The sequence below is a fragment of the Protomyctophum parallelum genome (assembly GCF_964188405.1).
Source record: "Protomyctophum parallelum genome assembly, chromosome: 6".
In the NCBI taxonomy this organism is placed as follows: Eukaryota; Metazoa; Chordata; class Actinopteri; order Myctophiformes; family Myctophidae; genus Protomyctophum; species Protomyctophum parallelum.
The window spans coordinates 10200255-10215924 of record NC_139701.1 but is presented as its reverse complement, the minus strand read 5'-3'; the positions used below and the strand labels follow the sequence as shown (position 1 = coordinate 10215924).

General features: G+C 46.8%; 1 protein-coding gene across 2 annotated transcripts in view; it reads left to right on the top strand.

The window, feature by feature from the left end:
• Positions 1-1544: 1544 nt before the first annotated feature.
• nlgn1 (neuroligin 1) overlaps positions 1545-15670 on the top strand; it is a gene marked incomplete at its 3' end in the record, with an annotated part of 368869 nt that continues 354743 nt past the window's right edge. For both annotated transcript variants that reach the window (XM_083767276.1, XM_083767275.1), the window contains exon 1: positions 1545-1665. In XM_083767276.1, coding sequence (XP_083623402.1) covers positions 1560-1665 — 106 coding nt within the window. In that variant the 5' untranslated portion in view covers positions 1545-1559. The remainder of the gene's footprint in view (positions 1666-15670) is intronic.

The window sequence follows — 15670 nt, the reverse complement described above, 5'->3', positions numbered from 1 at the left end:
TTTTTTTTACATTCATTTGACTCCATTTACATTAATGGTATAAACATCCGATGGTTGATTTTGCTGTGTTGTATAGAACAGGGGGTTTTGGCTGTGGACCCCGGAAATGCTTTGGCCATGTCTCGCAATGTATCATGATGTATGTATGTATGTATGTATGTAGCACATTATTTGGCAATCACATTATTCACCATCATCTTCAACAATTCAATTAACACTAATTGTAACCTTTGTAAAAGGTAAATGACACAAGCAAGCACACAACTTAAACAATCAAGGGATTTTCTATGAGTATTAATTATTGATCTGTGTGTGTGTGTTCCAGGAGATCGAGCCAACTCTGACGGGGCCACTTGGTACAGCATCGGACCAAAGGGTGACAGGATAAGTGGCTCTAACACTGCCAATACTCTCCAACCGCTGCTGCTGCTGCCGAGACCATCACCTCCTCTGCTCCTTCTGCTCCTGTGAATGGCGGTCCCCCTCGTCCCAAAACCCGGGAAGAATGAAGGGAAAACGTGTCGTCCGCTGATTGGTTCGGCTACGCGGACAAGCGGTGGTGTTTAACCGGCGATGTCATCTCGGTCGGCGTTGTGGATATCCGCGGTGCCTGTTTGAGGCGTTCATACGTGCAGATGAACGGGAAAATATCGGGTTAACAAACATGCCAAGCGTCTCTTAGGCTGCTGTTTCGCTGACCCGGAGAGGACCCCGATGGCTGCTGCATTCGTGCTGGACAACTTGGCCATGCATGGATTTTAAAGAGGATTGTTGCTGCTAGCAAAGCCCGCCTCCAGCAAGACGGAATTATCCAGCTACGTACACTACGTGTGGGAGTGTGTGTGTTTTTTTTTTACATTATTGTTATTTTTAGAGTGGGCGAGTGTTTTAATGTGTGTGTGTGGCGTAGGCGACGGACACCAAAGAAGACTTTTATACGAGGGAACAAACTGAGGATCTAGTGAACGACGGACAGACAGACGGACGGACGGATGGACGGACGGACGGAAGGAAAGAACGGCGTAATCAAACCTCCTGGAGGATTTAAAAGGGAGTATATAGCAGACATGGCCCGGCGGATGCCCCATCTCAGGCCCGGATGTCGGTTACTACTACAGACTGGCCAGAGGCCAGGGGGGGCCATGGCTAAAAACACTGGCCAGATGGCTAGTAAAAACACAAGACCAGACGGGCCCGCGGCGGCCCCGCTGCTCCCGGGCCGATGGCGTCGTCCGTCGCCCCTGCTTTGCGCGGCGGGCCTGCTGCTCGTGCTGCACGCGACCCTCGGCCCCGCGCCCGCCTCGGCCCAGAAGCTGGACGAGAGCGACCCGGTGGTCACCACCGTCTACGGCAGGCTGCGCGGCGTCAAGAAGGAGCTCAACAACGAGATCCTGGGGCCCGTGGTGCAGTTCCTGGGCGTGCCGTACGCCGCGCCGCCCACCGGCGAGCGCCGCTTCCAGCCGCCGGAGCCGCCGGTGTCGTGGCCCGAGGTGCGCAACGCCACCCACTTCGCCCCGGTGTGCCCGCAGACCATCGTGGAGGGCCGCCTGCCCGACGTCATGCTGCCCGTGTGGTTCACCAACAGCATCGACGTGGTGTCGTCCTACGTGCAGGACCAGAGCGAGGACTGCCTCTATCTGAACATCTACGTCCCCACCGAGGATGGTGAGTTGGCCTGTGGGTTGGCCTGTGGGGGCTTAGAATAGAGGGGGGGGGCTTAACGGTAGAGGGAATACTTAGAGTATGTTGTTGCGTTGCGTCTCATATGTGTCTGCTTGTCTGTCTGTCTGTCTGTCCGTCTGTCTGTCTTGTCTGTCATGTCCTGTCTTTTCGTAGGGACAAAGCATGACCTTATGCATGCTTACTGTGCATGCCACAGCTTTTCTACACGAGTGAGGGAGTTTGCTCTTGTGGAAAATAGATGTGTGTATGTGCTCGCGTGCGTGTGTGCGTGTGTGCATGTGTGCGTGTGTGTGTGTGTGTGTGTGTGTGTGCGTGCGTGTGTGTGTGTGTGTTGTCTAGCTTATACCATCGCCTACCCATTCTGGCAAACAACATGTCGTTTCTCTTCATGGCTTCACGCCCGCGCCTTGCACCACCCCCGTCTCCTCCTCCTCCAGCAGACATTTCTTCTAACTAGCTCATCCTCCATCTCCTACTGTCCTCTTCCTCCTCCATCCTTCTCCTCCTCTCGGCCACCTGAAGCTCCTCATACTCACATGTGATCATTGTGCTCCGTCGTCATAAGGACTCTCGAGTTCATCACAGAAAGACACTCATCAGAGTAATCACCGCTGATTGATTTGGCTGACTGCTTAACTGACTGATTGACTGAATCGTGCGTTGACTGGCCGATATCATCCTCTCTCTCTCTCTCTCTCTCTCTCTCTCTCTCTCTCTCTATGTATTCCTGTATCTATAGCTCTTGCTCGTTCAATCAGTCAGCTGTGTGTGTGTGTGTACTGTTTGTGAGAGAGAGAGAGAGAGCGTGTGTGTGTGTTTGTGTACTGTTTGTGAGAATGAGAGAGAGAGAGAGAGTGTGTGTGCATGCTAGCTCCTGCTGAGTGCGTGTCTGGGAGCTCCATGTTATTCTTTAGTCTTCTATTCACTTTACAGTCAAAAGAATATCCAAGGAATGTGCCAGGAAACCCGGCAAGAAAATATGTAGACATACAGGTATGTAAGCTCTGATTGCTCTGGTGCACAACCTATACTGTACAGTTGCAATACCATCTACAGTAAGAAACAACGTATATTACAGTACCCTCCAAACAATACAATACCACCCAAGTAAACAGCACATTTACAACACCACCCAAGTAAGCGGCACATTTACAACACCACCCAAGAAACGGCACATTTACAACACCACCCAAGAAACGGCACATTTACAACACCACCCAAGAAACGGCACATTTACAACACCACCCAAGAAACGGCACATTTACAACACCACCCAAGAAACGGCACATTTACAACGCCACCCAAGAAACCCAAGGAGTGCAGTGTCCGGTAGAACAGTGGTTCCCAAAGTGGGGTCCGGGGACCCACATGGGGTCCTTGAGAGAGATCCAGATCTCCATCTAAGTGATACTTTGGAAGCAAATGGACCATTATGGGTCTCTCAAGAGTTAAATTAACATTGATTTTACAATATAATTTGGCGGTCCCATAGATAGAAAGGACATTAAATGGGGGTCCATAGCCTAATGCATGTCAAACTGGGGGTCCTTGAAATTAAAGGGGTTGAGAATCACTGCTGGAGCCGTAAAAATCTTCTTGTATAGGAATGTATAGGAAAATTGTATATAGGAAAACCAGAACTCGGTGTCGGTCAGTCACAACTCCATGGCGAAAACGATCACGTTTTCCTTGCCAATCACTATGAAGTTAACTTCCTGTGGGAGGAGCCAGTAGACGGTACAATCCTGCATGTTCATTTATCCATCTGTAACTCGGAGAGCTTTAAAACTAACTAAAATGAACACTGAGGATTTACTACTGTTGTACTGTGGGAACATGTTGTCACATTGAAGGTTCTTTGAGGTGTCTGTGCTATACACTTAATTCCCCATCAGCTCCTGCCATTGACAGGTGACATTTCGGGGGGGGGGGGGGGGGGGGGGGGGGGGGGTTACCTGCGCTCTCCGTGTTGTGACGGGAGTTTCTCATTGGCTGGCGAGATTAAGACTGATTTTATTGACTGCCCAGGGTGGTCTCAGACGTGGTTAGAACTGTTGATGTCTGTTACAGGATGTTATCACACAACACAACACACGCACACACACACACATGCTCATAAACATATTTTGGTGGAGCGTTGCTCGGGGCCGAGCTCAGGCTGAACCTTGAGCGTGTAATCACCATTAAAAGAAAGAAGATCTCTGTCCCGTTGGCACCATGTACTGTATCGACCACTGTTTCATCAGGATAATGCCTCTTCTGTCTCTATCTCCCCCTTCCTCTTCTTCAACTATCAACCTGTCTGCGTCTCTCTCTCCCCATCCTCAATTTCAGTATTGTGTGTGTGTGTGTGTGTGTGTGTGTGTGTGTGTGTGTGTGTGTGTGTGTGTGTGTCAGTGCCCTTGATACAACGTGGGTGTTAATGTCATTGTGTTGGCAGCAGAAATGTTACATTATTACTCAGTGTCCATCCCCACTATACATGGATACATACATAGTACCCTGTAACCTCCTCTCCTCTCCTCTCCTCTCCTCTCCTCTCCTCTCCTCTCCTCTCCTCTCCTCTCCTCTCCTCTCCCCTCCTCTAGATTTTCTGTGCTTCTCCAGTATTGTGTTCTGCTCATGAAGTGTTATTAAATAAACTATAGTGAACTGAGCAAATACTTCAGCAAAATCCAATTTATTCAATCTTTTTGGTGGTTTGATGGCTTTCAGCAGCTATTGTGTATTGTCGGGTGGAATATATATTTTTAATATATTTTTTATCCCACGATTTTGTAACCCATTTTGCAACCCAGTGTCAGTGAGGGACGACGACCTCATGCTTCCTTACATGCATGAGGAGTCCAAGCTGCTGCTTTTCACCTGACGGGGGAGTTTCCCCGGCCGCACATAGCGCGTAGAAAGAACACGTTATTCCAACCAGTTCTTGTCCCCTCCATCAGGCGCCCCGGTTGGCCAGGGGGAGGTAGTTTAGATACCAGGATTACTGCATGTTTTTTGTGAGGGTACCTACCCTAGGGGACACGGGGAGAACATGCAAACTCCACACAGAAAGGCCCTTTCGCCAACCCTGCCTTGGGTATGGGCACTGATGACACGGAGGAGAGAACATGCCCCCAGCGCCAATCGAACCCAGGACCTTCTACTGTAGCTGTGAGGCACTACCGACTGTGCCACCGTGATCTATAATTTATGTGACGTGCTGTGACGTGCGGGTTCGAGTCCCGATCCTGACGACCTTTGCTGCGCATCTTCTTCTTCTCTCTCTCCCCCTTTCCTGTCTAACTACTGTAAAGGCTATCAATAAAAGGCAAAAAGCCCCAAAACCTTAGAAAAAAAAGAAAATCCAGTCGTATAATTGATATAATTTTAAATAAGTCACAATTCGCATGCATAAAGTGAGTGGCAAATCGAGTGGCAAAGTGAGTGGCAAATCACTTTGCCGTTTAACATTGTTTGCAATCATAATTGGATTTTTCTGTTTGGATGAATGGGCTGTCGATGCCAGAAAGATGTTTTTTTGCCATAACTTCCTGGTTTGATGATGTCACGTGCATACCTTCTATAAAGCTTTTATTTCAAAATAATGTTATGTCGGAGTAAAATGTGGAGCGCCATGAATTTCCGAGATGGGACCCATGAGAGACTTGACGAGCCACATACGCTGTCGGAAACCGTACTTCTATACGAGAGACGTATACGTGCCTTGCAGGCAAAGCCATAAATAACGAGGTAATATTGAGGAGAAATGTTGTCCTCCGTTTCGAGGTCGCAGACATGAGTGCGCGTGCACTGTAAAGTCCTCAGTGCTCGTGCCACTTGGAGGGTGTGCGAATGCAAACCGAATGGACCATTCGGTTGCGTTCGCACACCCTCCCGAGTTACAAATGGATGCAATTAACACTTAAATGATAATGCATTTATATTGCGCCTTCATCCAAGGCACTTTACATAGATTGTGCATTACATTCACCCATTCACACACACATTCATACACCGATGGCGGCAGCAATTAGGGGTTCAGTGTCTTGCTCAAGGACACTTTGACGCTAACTCTGGCGGAGCCCACAGGGTTCGAACATGGCAACCTTGCGATTACCATCCAGCCACTCTATACCCCTGAGCCACCCTTATAGTACACTTAGATTTACACAGTGTACTGTACTGCCGTACCCATAAAAGATGGCTGCATGTATTACAGCATGTTGAAATTATGGCCTGCACGTTCTTATAATGTACCGCTGAGATCAATCCATTTTTTAAGAGGGGGAAAATGAGGAACGGTCTCTCCGGCAGCAGCGGCACGCATTCCGCGGCTCTCTTGCGGCCAGCCAGGGCTCAGCCTTTCCTTTGTTGTCGACTAAATGTATACGTCTGCGAAAAAACTAAACTAAAAAAGGCGTTGCGCTGCTTTCCCCTATGCACGCCACAAACTAGGACATTTAAAGTGCAAAATGGGGCACATTACCAAGCCAGTGCATGTACTGTATAGGCTATACACCACGTTGACTCATATCTCCAGCAATGTTCAGTGTATTTCAGTGTTGCGTTGCATTACGCCTGAAAATGATTTCTCCCACCCGCTGCGGTCGCCTCGCCTTGCCTGCCTCTTACCTGCTCTCTATTCCTGCTCTCTATTATTCTATTGTACTGTAGATCTGAATGCAGCGAGCGACGCTCAACAGCAAAGGTGAAATATTCGCTATATCGTGTTTCCCACGGCTTCCTTTTCTTCGGCGCCTTTCCTTTGGTCTCTGCTGTGCTGTACTGCAGGGGTGGGCAACTTTGACGATGGAGAGGGCCACTGTCTATATTTCCACACTCACTCCAGATCGAGGGCCACATTGCATATTACTGTCGTAGAAAAATAATTGACGATCTACAAACGTGGAATTGTGGATCAGCTATTTTTGCTATATTTGAATTGAAACCCTGAATATATTTTTTTTGTCTTATTATTATTATTTGACTTTTTACTTATACTTACTTTTATGAACATAAATGCAAATACATCGGACAAAAGTCAATACAATTCTAATACTATCACTAATATAGACTGTAAATAATTAAAGCGGGTCATGTTTGGAATTGTAACAGCTGAAATCAATATCAGTATTCTGATATTAACCTGCAGGCCGCATTTGGTGACGGTGCGGGCCGCATGAGGCCCCCGGGCCAACAGTTGCCCATGTATCCCCCTTAATGGCCGTAGCCGGCCGTTTCTCCTACCCGGTAACAGTCCTCAGCGTTAATTTAGCTGTGAGTGGACAAATTGACCCGTGCTGGTCCATTCGGATCCATTTTTTTTTACACTCTCACCAGAGTTTACGCGGAGGATTCATCAATCTGTCTCCTCTCCCTCTCTCTCCCTCTCTCTCCCTCTCTCTCTCTCTCTCTCTCTCTCTCTCTCTCTCTCTCTCTCTCTCTCTATCTCTCTCTTCATCTTCTCTCGTTCCCCGTCTTTCTCCCTCTATTCCCGAGGCTTTGTCCCAGTTTTGTAGTGGTTGAAGGATCCGGTGGGAGTCGTTTAGTCACACATGCACAGATGCGTGCATGCACGCACACACACACTTAAATGGCAGGGGCGAGATGAAGCAAGAATAGATGTAGCCCCTCTTCTGTTTGAGTCTCCCTTAAGGGGCTCCATCTCCTCAACTCACAAGTTGAATTAAGTTCTCTGAGTGTGCCTCTCTCTCTCTCTCTCTCTCTCTCTCTCTCTCTCACTCTCCCACTCTCCCACTGTGTGTGTGTGTGTGTGTGTGTGTGTGTGTGTGTGTGTGTGTGTGTGTGTGTGTGTGTGTGTGTGTGTGTGTGTGTGCGCGTGTGCGCGCGCACATATGTCTTTCAGGGGAATTTAGAAGTTATTTTGTGTCTGACAGTTCTGTGTGTCAAAGCTTGGCAGATAGCGTGTACCGGCTGCTGGGTAGGTGGCGGACTTCTTATTTCCAGGCCGGCTGGGCCCCACTGGGCATCCTGTTGGGTTTGGGCCGAGTCAAACCAAACCACACACTTTCGGAGGACATGCTTGCACTGGACTCGACTGGGACCAGCCTTGCCAGAATACTTAATGCATTCTGGACGGGAACCCCTTTTTGGTGTTTAAAGCATTGTCATTTTATATCATGAAAATGTGGCGCAAATCTTTGAACATATTCTTTCAGAGTGAACGTGATTTTTTTACTGAAATATTTGCTTCTGGGAAGGTCCCTGGAACAACATATTTCCAGGTGGGGGTCTCGGCAGCCAATTACACATATTTTTGGGGGTCCTTGACATGAAAATGTTTGAGAACCACTGACTGTATATGAAACGGAGGGTTTTTCAGAAAACTGTCGTGATTCAGAAGGCCTTTGTGGAATCGTCCTGGGGTCTAAATGGGTTAATATGCCCAAAACACAAAATAAACCTCCTTTCTTTAATCTGTGTCCCACACACCTCCGGCGCGGACCCACTGTGTATTGCTTCTTCACTGACAAACACAGACTGCATGGACCCAGATTAACATAATAGCATATGCTGCTTTTTCTTGGAAAGGAGCTTCATATAATTAGTTGGTTGCACCACACCTACACCACCTGTCAAAATAAGTGAGAAATATGATTTTTTTCCCCCCTCGCCTTTTATCTAAGGGCCTTTTATGTCTGCGCAGCTAGTTTGCTTATGCCGGGCTATGGCTATCAATAATATAATTATATTAAGACTTTTATTAATGGAAAAATTCTTAGAATACCATATTTACAAAACCACCTCCCTGTACATTGAACTCTGTGCCTCACACATTGGACCCTATAGTTATAGTCTTATAATAATAATAATAAGACTATATTATAGTCTTATTATTATTGACTCTTATATTAAAATACCATGTGGAATTAGCCTTAAGTTCAGGAGAATAGACATCAAACATTTGGCACTTTAATGAGGTTTTCATTTTATGTTTAGTTCATACATGCATTATTATACATGCAGTAGTATAATGTAGAATAATATAGTATAATGTTATATCTTAGCTTTGAATGAATGTGAAGTACAGGGAAATAGGAATTGTTTGTCTTGGCACTTGTTGTGTCCTTTACACTCATTGCCTACGTGGGTCGGTAAAGTAATCCATACTGCTCCCAGAGCCAACCAAAAAATGCATTTTGGCTGTGGGTTCCAACCCCATTAGGCCTAATATGAATGTCTCCGAGTCACTGACTGACTGACTGATCACTAATTGATGAAGTTGAACTGTTGGTTGGCCAGCCAGTTTTTGGAGTGTCCATATTGGCCCTGTTTATTGAAAAAAGTGGTTTGTTTTTGGAGCAGGGAGTGTTTAATGACCGAGGCTGGAAATTCTGGTGTTATGATTATGTCTGTCACTTGATTTGAATAACTGTTTGAAGAAGTAATCTGGTTTTAATTAGAAATTTTTGTTTCTAACAAACATGACGACACTGCATTGAAGTTTGTATTTGACAGATAACCAGGACAGGCATGTATGCATATTGGCATATACTGTAACTGTATTCAATATTTGTGCAGGTAGAACAATGAAGTACCAGTCTGGCAGCTCTGCTTCTGCCCCCATCAAACAAAATGTTTGGTCAAACCATATGGGCATCCATTGGAAATGCATTGGAGCGGCCATTAAACACAGGCACAAGACAAACGCAAGACCTGTCTTGAATTTGTAAGGGCATATGTCAACCCCACCCACTCACCTCCGCCCCACCCCCTCCTGGTGCTGCGGCCATCTTGGAAACTAAACACAATACAAACAAAGGGAGAAGGGTGGGGCCGAGAAAGGCCTTTATTCCTCAGAAGGTGTCCTTTCATCACTTCCCCTCTGGGGGGAAGTGGCGCCACTTCCTGTATCCGTAGTTTCAAATTAAAAGCCATCTAGATCTAGTATTCCATACACGGTCCGGGAATATACTAGCTTTAGAGTTAGCCTTGTTTTGTATTGTCTACATACAGTCAGTGGCGCCGTGGGGGCGTGAAAAGTGGGGGGAACAATATTCGAGGTCGAGAGTTGAGACTAGCGAGCAACTGCAGTTAATTACTGCACGTAGGGTATAGGCTATAATATAGCCTACCATTCTGGCTGTAACTGAGATTACCTATACTTGCAGGGACTGTCGGTAGGATGTGTTGGAAAGGCCTTGTGCAGGCCTTGTGATTTAGGGGACTTGTATCTTGCCTTAGGCGCTGGGGGAGGGAGCTGGTGAACTATAGTCAGTAGCTTGAGCCCAGTGATATCTAGGTACCTCCTTGATATATGATTCTAAATACTTACTCGCAATATGAGATACTTAGTAGTATGAGATATTTACTAGTATGTTGTTCAATGCTTCTGCGCGCCATACTTTATAGGGTGACGTGACGTCGTGACCTAACGTCACGCCATCGACCGCATACAGTATACCATTTTAAAAGAGAACCGGTGTGACCTTGTCTGGCTTTAATGACAATCTGCTACGTGGGAATGTTTAACATGCTGTGTTAGTTAAGTGGTCATGTGTTTCAACTCTTGTTTAAGATTAGTGACAGCTCTACTATTGGGTCTCCAGTTAATCTGATTCAAGCTCACAACATGTCGCAGCGTGACGCGGTGCCAGCTTTTAGAACGGCTATTTGTGTGTGACATCAGAGCGCCACTAATTATGGCTCGGTCTTGACTGGTTCTGTACACAATTAGACACACAGACTGCATACACACACACACACACACACACACACACACACACACACACACACACACACACACACACACACACACACACACACACATCTAGGCACACATTTTCACAAACACAACACACGTACACACAACACACGACCACAGCTGTTCAAGGTGACAGTATTGATAACTGCTGTTAAATATTCATGACACTTGCATAACAATAAATAAATTAGTAAGTTATTCTTCTGAATCTTAACCCATTTTTGGCGGGAACACCTTTTGGTGTTAGCATTATATCATGCGTTAGCTATTGAAAAATAGCAGATCTACAAGCTCATAGCGCACCACCGAGTGGCGCGCTACGAGCTTGTAGGTCTGCTATTTTTGAAGAATCGTGAGAAGTGACATGAAAGTGTTTGAGAACGACTGAAAAAACAGTCAGGATTTAGAAGACATTTGCAGAATCATTCCCAGGTCAAAATGGGTTAAATCAAGGTCATTTGAACCTTTCCGTCATGCCAACACATGTACTTACCGCCATTCCACAAAGTATACATCTATGGAGACTGTAGGAAAAAGGCAGGGATATGAGAGGCATAATGTTGCCTTGTTCCTAACCTTCATCTCACATGAATCGATCTCCTCTCACCCCCCCACCCCCACCCCAATCTTTTTTCCCCCCCTCCTGTTTGGTTCCCCCGCCACAGCAGCCGTATAGCGAGGACACATTTCGCCTCATGCATTTTTTAGCGGCGCGGCGCTCGCTGTGAACACAACACAGTCAGATACAGACACGGAGCGGTGACCCATAGTTTCCATTTCACTCTCTCTCTCTCTGTCATTATTTATGGAGGGGCCCTTTCCAAAACGGCCTTACAAAATATGTAATGCATGAAGCCATTTGCCGCGATGATGATGGAGAGCCCGCTGTAAACTAACTGTAGGCAATAACACCGCCGCGCCCCAAACAGCCAGACGTGAGAGGGAGGGGGGGGGGGGGGCTGAGAGCAAGAGGTTTAGAGGAGAGACAAAATGTATTTTTTCTGTTTCGCCACCTCTTCTTCTCGTGTCTCTCCCTCTTTGTAAATGACGTAGAGGAGGAGGTGAGAAAAGGCATGTAGGAGGTGAAGGCAGACATTCTCACACCTTTCATTTTCTCACATCACGACATCATGCTCACAAACACGTGAGAGTGTGACGCGCACTCCATTTGTCAAAGTGTGATCTATGACTTACAGTAACAGCAGTGGGCGGATCCATGTTTTAATTAACATCTATAAAAAATATTATATGCCGGAGAATCTAATTTAATTATGATTTAATTTCGATTTATGATGGTATAGGGAAATATCGGGGGAGAAAACAACGAATGGCATTAGTTAATTACCACTGTGGGCGTGTTTGTTGAGCTTGTTCACTTTGCCACTGTGCCTTCCAGTTTATCACGAGGCGCGCACAATGCACTCAGCGCCACCGCGCACGACTACAATGCACTCAGCGTCACCACGCACGACTCACCACATAAGTGGACCGGAACGCGTGAATGCCACGCAGGCAGCTGTGGAAATAACTAGCTGAGCACACAGACACAGGTGGGTTTGATGTTGCCGCACAACAGTAAGCTGATCAAATAATTCAAAGACATCAACGGAGTGAGAGGGAGACATAAAAACATATTGTTTGTCTGTGTGTGTGTGTGTGTGTGTGTGTGTGTGTGTGTGTGTTGTGAGAGAGAGAGAGAGAGAGAGAGACAGAGAGACAGAGACGAGAGACAGAGACAGAGAGAGAGGGGTAAAGAGAGGACGGGACCCAAATGAGGTTAAAGAAAGCTAAAAAAAAATGTCACTAATCCTTGTGTAATTATGAATTATGCCATCGGTGACTCCGGTGGCATCGCTGAAACTCGCCTGAGCGTGTCATCAGTTGAGGTGTCAAGCCGTGGGCCAGAAAAAATAACTGTGTTCAGCAGGAAATGCCCCAAATAAGGGCATTTTCAGTTTTACGGGCTCTTTAACGTGGCAGCCCAAAATGTCTGCCGACGTGTCAAGAGGGTGAAAATCTCACTCACTTCATAAGCAGCGAGCACTCTACCGTGTGGCCACATTTTGACTTCTGCAGATATTCTGTATCATAGCAACCGAAGCGTGTCTCTCAACTGAAAATACAACAACAAACCCAAAAACGCTGCACAGCCACAGCACACACTCCATCTCCCAACTGGGGCGTCTTCTGAGGAGTGTCTGTCATTTTCAGCTGGGGTAGGGGGGGGGGGGGGGGGAGTAGGGATCTGCCGATGAGACATTTTGGCCGATATCGATAAACAATATAATTGATTGCTGTATGGCCGATAACAGCAAAATTACCGATGTCGATATGTTCTCATTTGTATTAAAACATTATAATAGTTTTGTCCATTCTGAAAAATACATGCAACAGGGTATCTGCACTGCAGGTCAGATTTGCACTGCATCTTGCACTGCAAGTCAGATTATCTTTAATACCTTCTATTTAATATTGTGAGCTTGTAGATCTTTGTTACTTTGGGCTTGTTTATCTGTAAAGACAACCCATTGATTAACGCACACATGCATGCATGCATGAACACACACACACACAGCACACGACCACGCACGCACAGCACAAAAAGAGTATGCACACCGTTACGTCCTGGAGCCGCCATGGGGAAGAGAAATTTGTTTAAACTTGATCATTATCTTGTTTAACGAGTTATTATCTGGTTTGAACAAGATCATGTATTCTTCTTTCCATGGCCACTCCAGGGCTCCGTAAAACAGTCGGACCGATTAATTAAATCAGTCCGACGCACACATGTACCTTCACACCACACAAATATGGTTGGCTAAGCAAAAAAAAACAAAAAAAACAGTAAAATCAATAATTAATTTAGTGTTTACTTAAGGAATGTGCATCCTGACATATCAGCGTTGCGGTGTGTCGCCTTTACGTCTTGTGTGTGTGTGTCTGTCCTGTGGCAGTACCCCCCCCCCACCCCCCTCTCTACGTCTTGTGTGTGTGTGTCTGTCCTGTGCAGTACCCCCCCCCGCCCCTTTACGTCTTGTGTGTGTGTGTCTGTCCTGTGCAGTACCACCCCCTCCCCCCCCCCCCCTTTACGTCTTGTGTGTGTGTGTCTGTCCTGTGCAGTCCCCCCCCCCCCCTTTACGTCTTGTGTGTGTGTGTCTGTCCTGTGCAGTACCCCTCCCCCCCCCCTTTACGTCTTGTGTGTGTGTGTCTGTCCTGTGCAGTACCCCCCCCCCACCGGGCCTCATATCCTAGTGCAGGGGAGGATGAAATCTGCTGTCAGGGAGCTGCCAAGTCTCTTTAATTATGCTGTGATGTTAAATTGGGTATGGAGGAATATAGCACACTGCATGCTGTAAATCTGGCCCCGGGCCCACCACAACCACCACGTGGACACACACGCACGCATGCGGCCCCATCCGGGTGATAACGCCACCTACTTTATCCCCAGTCAACATTAACGGACATTAGCATTAGAGAGTAATAGGGGTGTGTGTGTGTGGTGTGTGTGTGTGTGTGTGTGTGTGTGTTGTGTGTGTGTGTGTGTGTGTGTGTGTGTGTTGTGTGTGTGTGTGTGTGTGTGTGTGTGTGTGTGTGTGACACACACACATACAGTACACACGCATACAGTACATTGATTTTAATGGTTGATTGGTGTGTGAGTGTGTGTGTGTGTGTGTGTATTGTATTGTATCAAGGCTTTTTATTTAGTTCTGACGCATTGATTGCTTTAATTTATTTGACTTTGTGCTGTTGTATAAGCTATATATGGCCAAAAGAGGACATGACACATGCGTGTAACTATGAATTTTAAATTTAAAGTTGAATTGAATTGTAATTACGAAGACGTGTGGATATGTCTTGGGCATTAGTAGTGTTAATTGCGTCCAGGTTCCATTTTTACTGGGCTAAATGAACACCCTTGGCAGTTTGCTGTGCTGTGCGCGCACACACACACACACACACACACACGTTGCTGTGCCGTGCGCGCGGTGCACTGCCTCCTCCTCGGCACCGGACCGCGCTCTACTGAGTGCATCTTCTACTTATGAATGTTAAAACGGCTCGCCAGCTGTTTCCACTTATCAGACGGAGAATGGCATGCCGGTTTAAGCTGTTTCACTCTGTTACAGATGAGCGAATTGAGAAACACTGAGGATTTTCACTCTCCTTTTCGTATGTACAGTGCGTGCTGACGTGCGTGCGCGCACGTGTGTGCGTGCAAATTTACAGCATACAGCATATATATATATATGCTTGCACGCACGCAATACTTGCACGCACGCAAGTATTTCTTCTATGCCTCCGTGATGTACAGTAGTGCATATAATGGATAGGACTCCATGAACATTGCAGTGGTATTTTGAGAGTACAGTGCGTGTGGTGTGTGCGTGCGTGTGGTGTGTGGTGCGTGCGTGCGTTATGGTACAGTAAATGGTCAAGGCAGACCGGGTCCAGGTGGTTTGTATGAAGGGGGGGGGCTCAGAGCGGGGGGGGGGGGGGGGGGGCTCAGAGCAGAGCAGACTAAAGTGTCACCTTGAAATGGCAATGACTGGAAGGGACACGGAGAGAGAGGAGGGGGAGGAGGGAGGGAGGGGGGTAACTTTTAGTTACTTGGTTAATTAGCAGGGACACGAGAGGTCGGGGACGCTCGGTGAGGGACAGAGATAAGTTCTGTGTGTCTGGCTTGCATGGACAGCTGGCGAAGGTAGGGGCACGCAGGCAGGCACGATTAGATCAGTTGGTGCTCAACTGTGGGGCCGGGCAAGCTCATAGCGCGGCACCGAGTGATATCTATGCTACTATGAGCTTGTACGTCTGCTATTTTTGAAAATTGTGTCGCAAATATTTGAATAATATATAATCTTTCAGATTCTTTTCAGAACGTTTTTAACTAAAATCTTATATTTTCAGATGGGGGTGGGGGGGGGGGGGGGGGGGGGGGGGGGGGGTTGGCGGCCAATTTCATGTAATTTCTGCACGCACACACGCAGACACACAACTTGCCTTTTCAGAATTTCAAGGAGAGAGAGAGAGAGAGAGAGAGCAAGAGCTACTTGCAGACATTTCACAAATGTACGTATTCTTTACAGTCTATTGCACAAACAAATTTCTGGTGAAGGAAAGTCATGCTTGATAATAAGACAGACATTCTTTTATTCAGAATTGTGGTGAGTTCTGTGTGATTATATACAAGTTTGAGTTTGGGTGAACTCGCACAGTCTCAGTCTTAAATCGCTCTCTCTCTCTATATATTCTGTCTCCTTCTACACCAAAGTT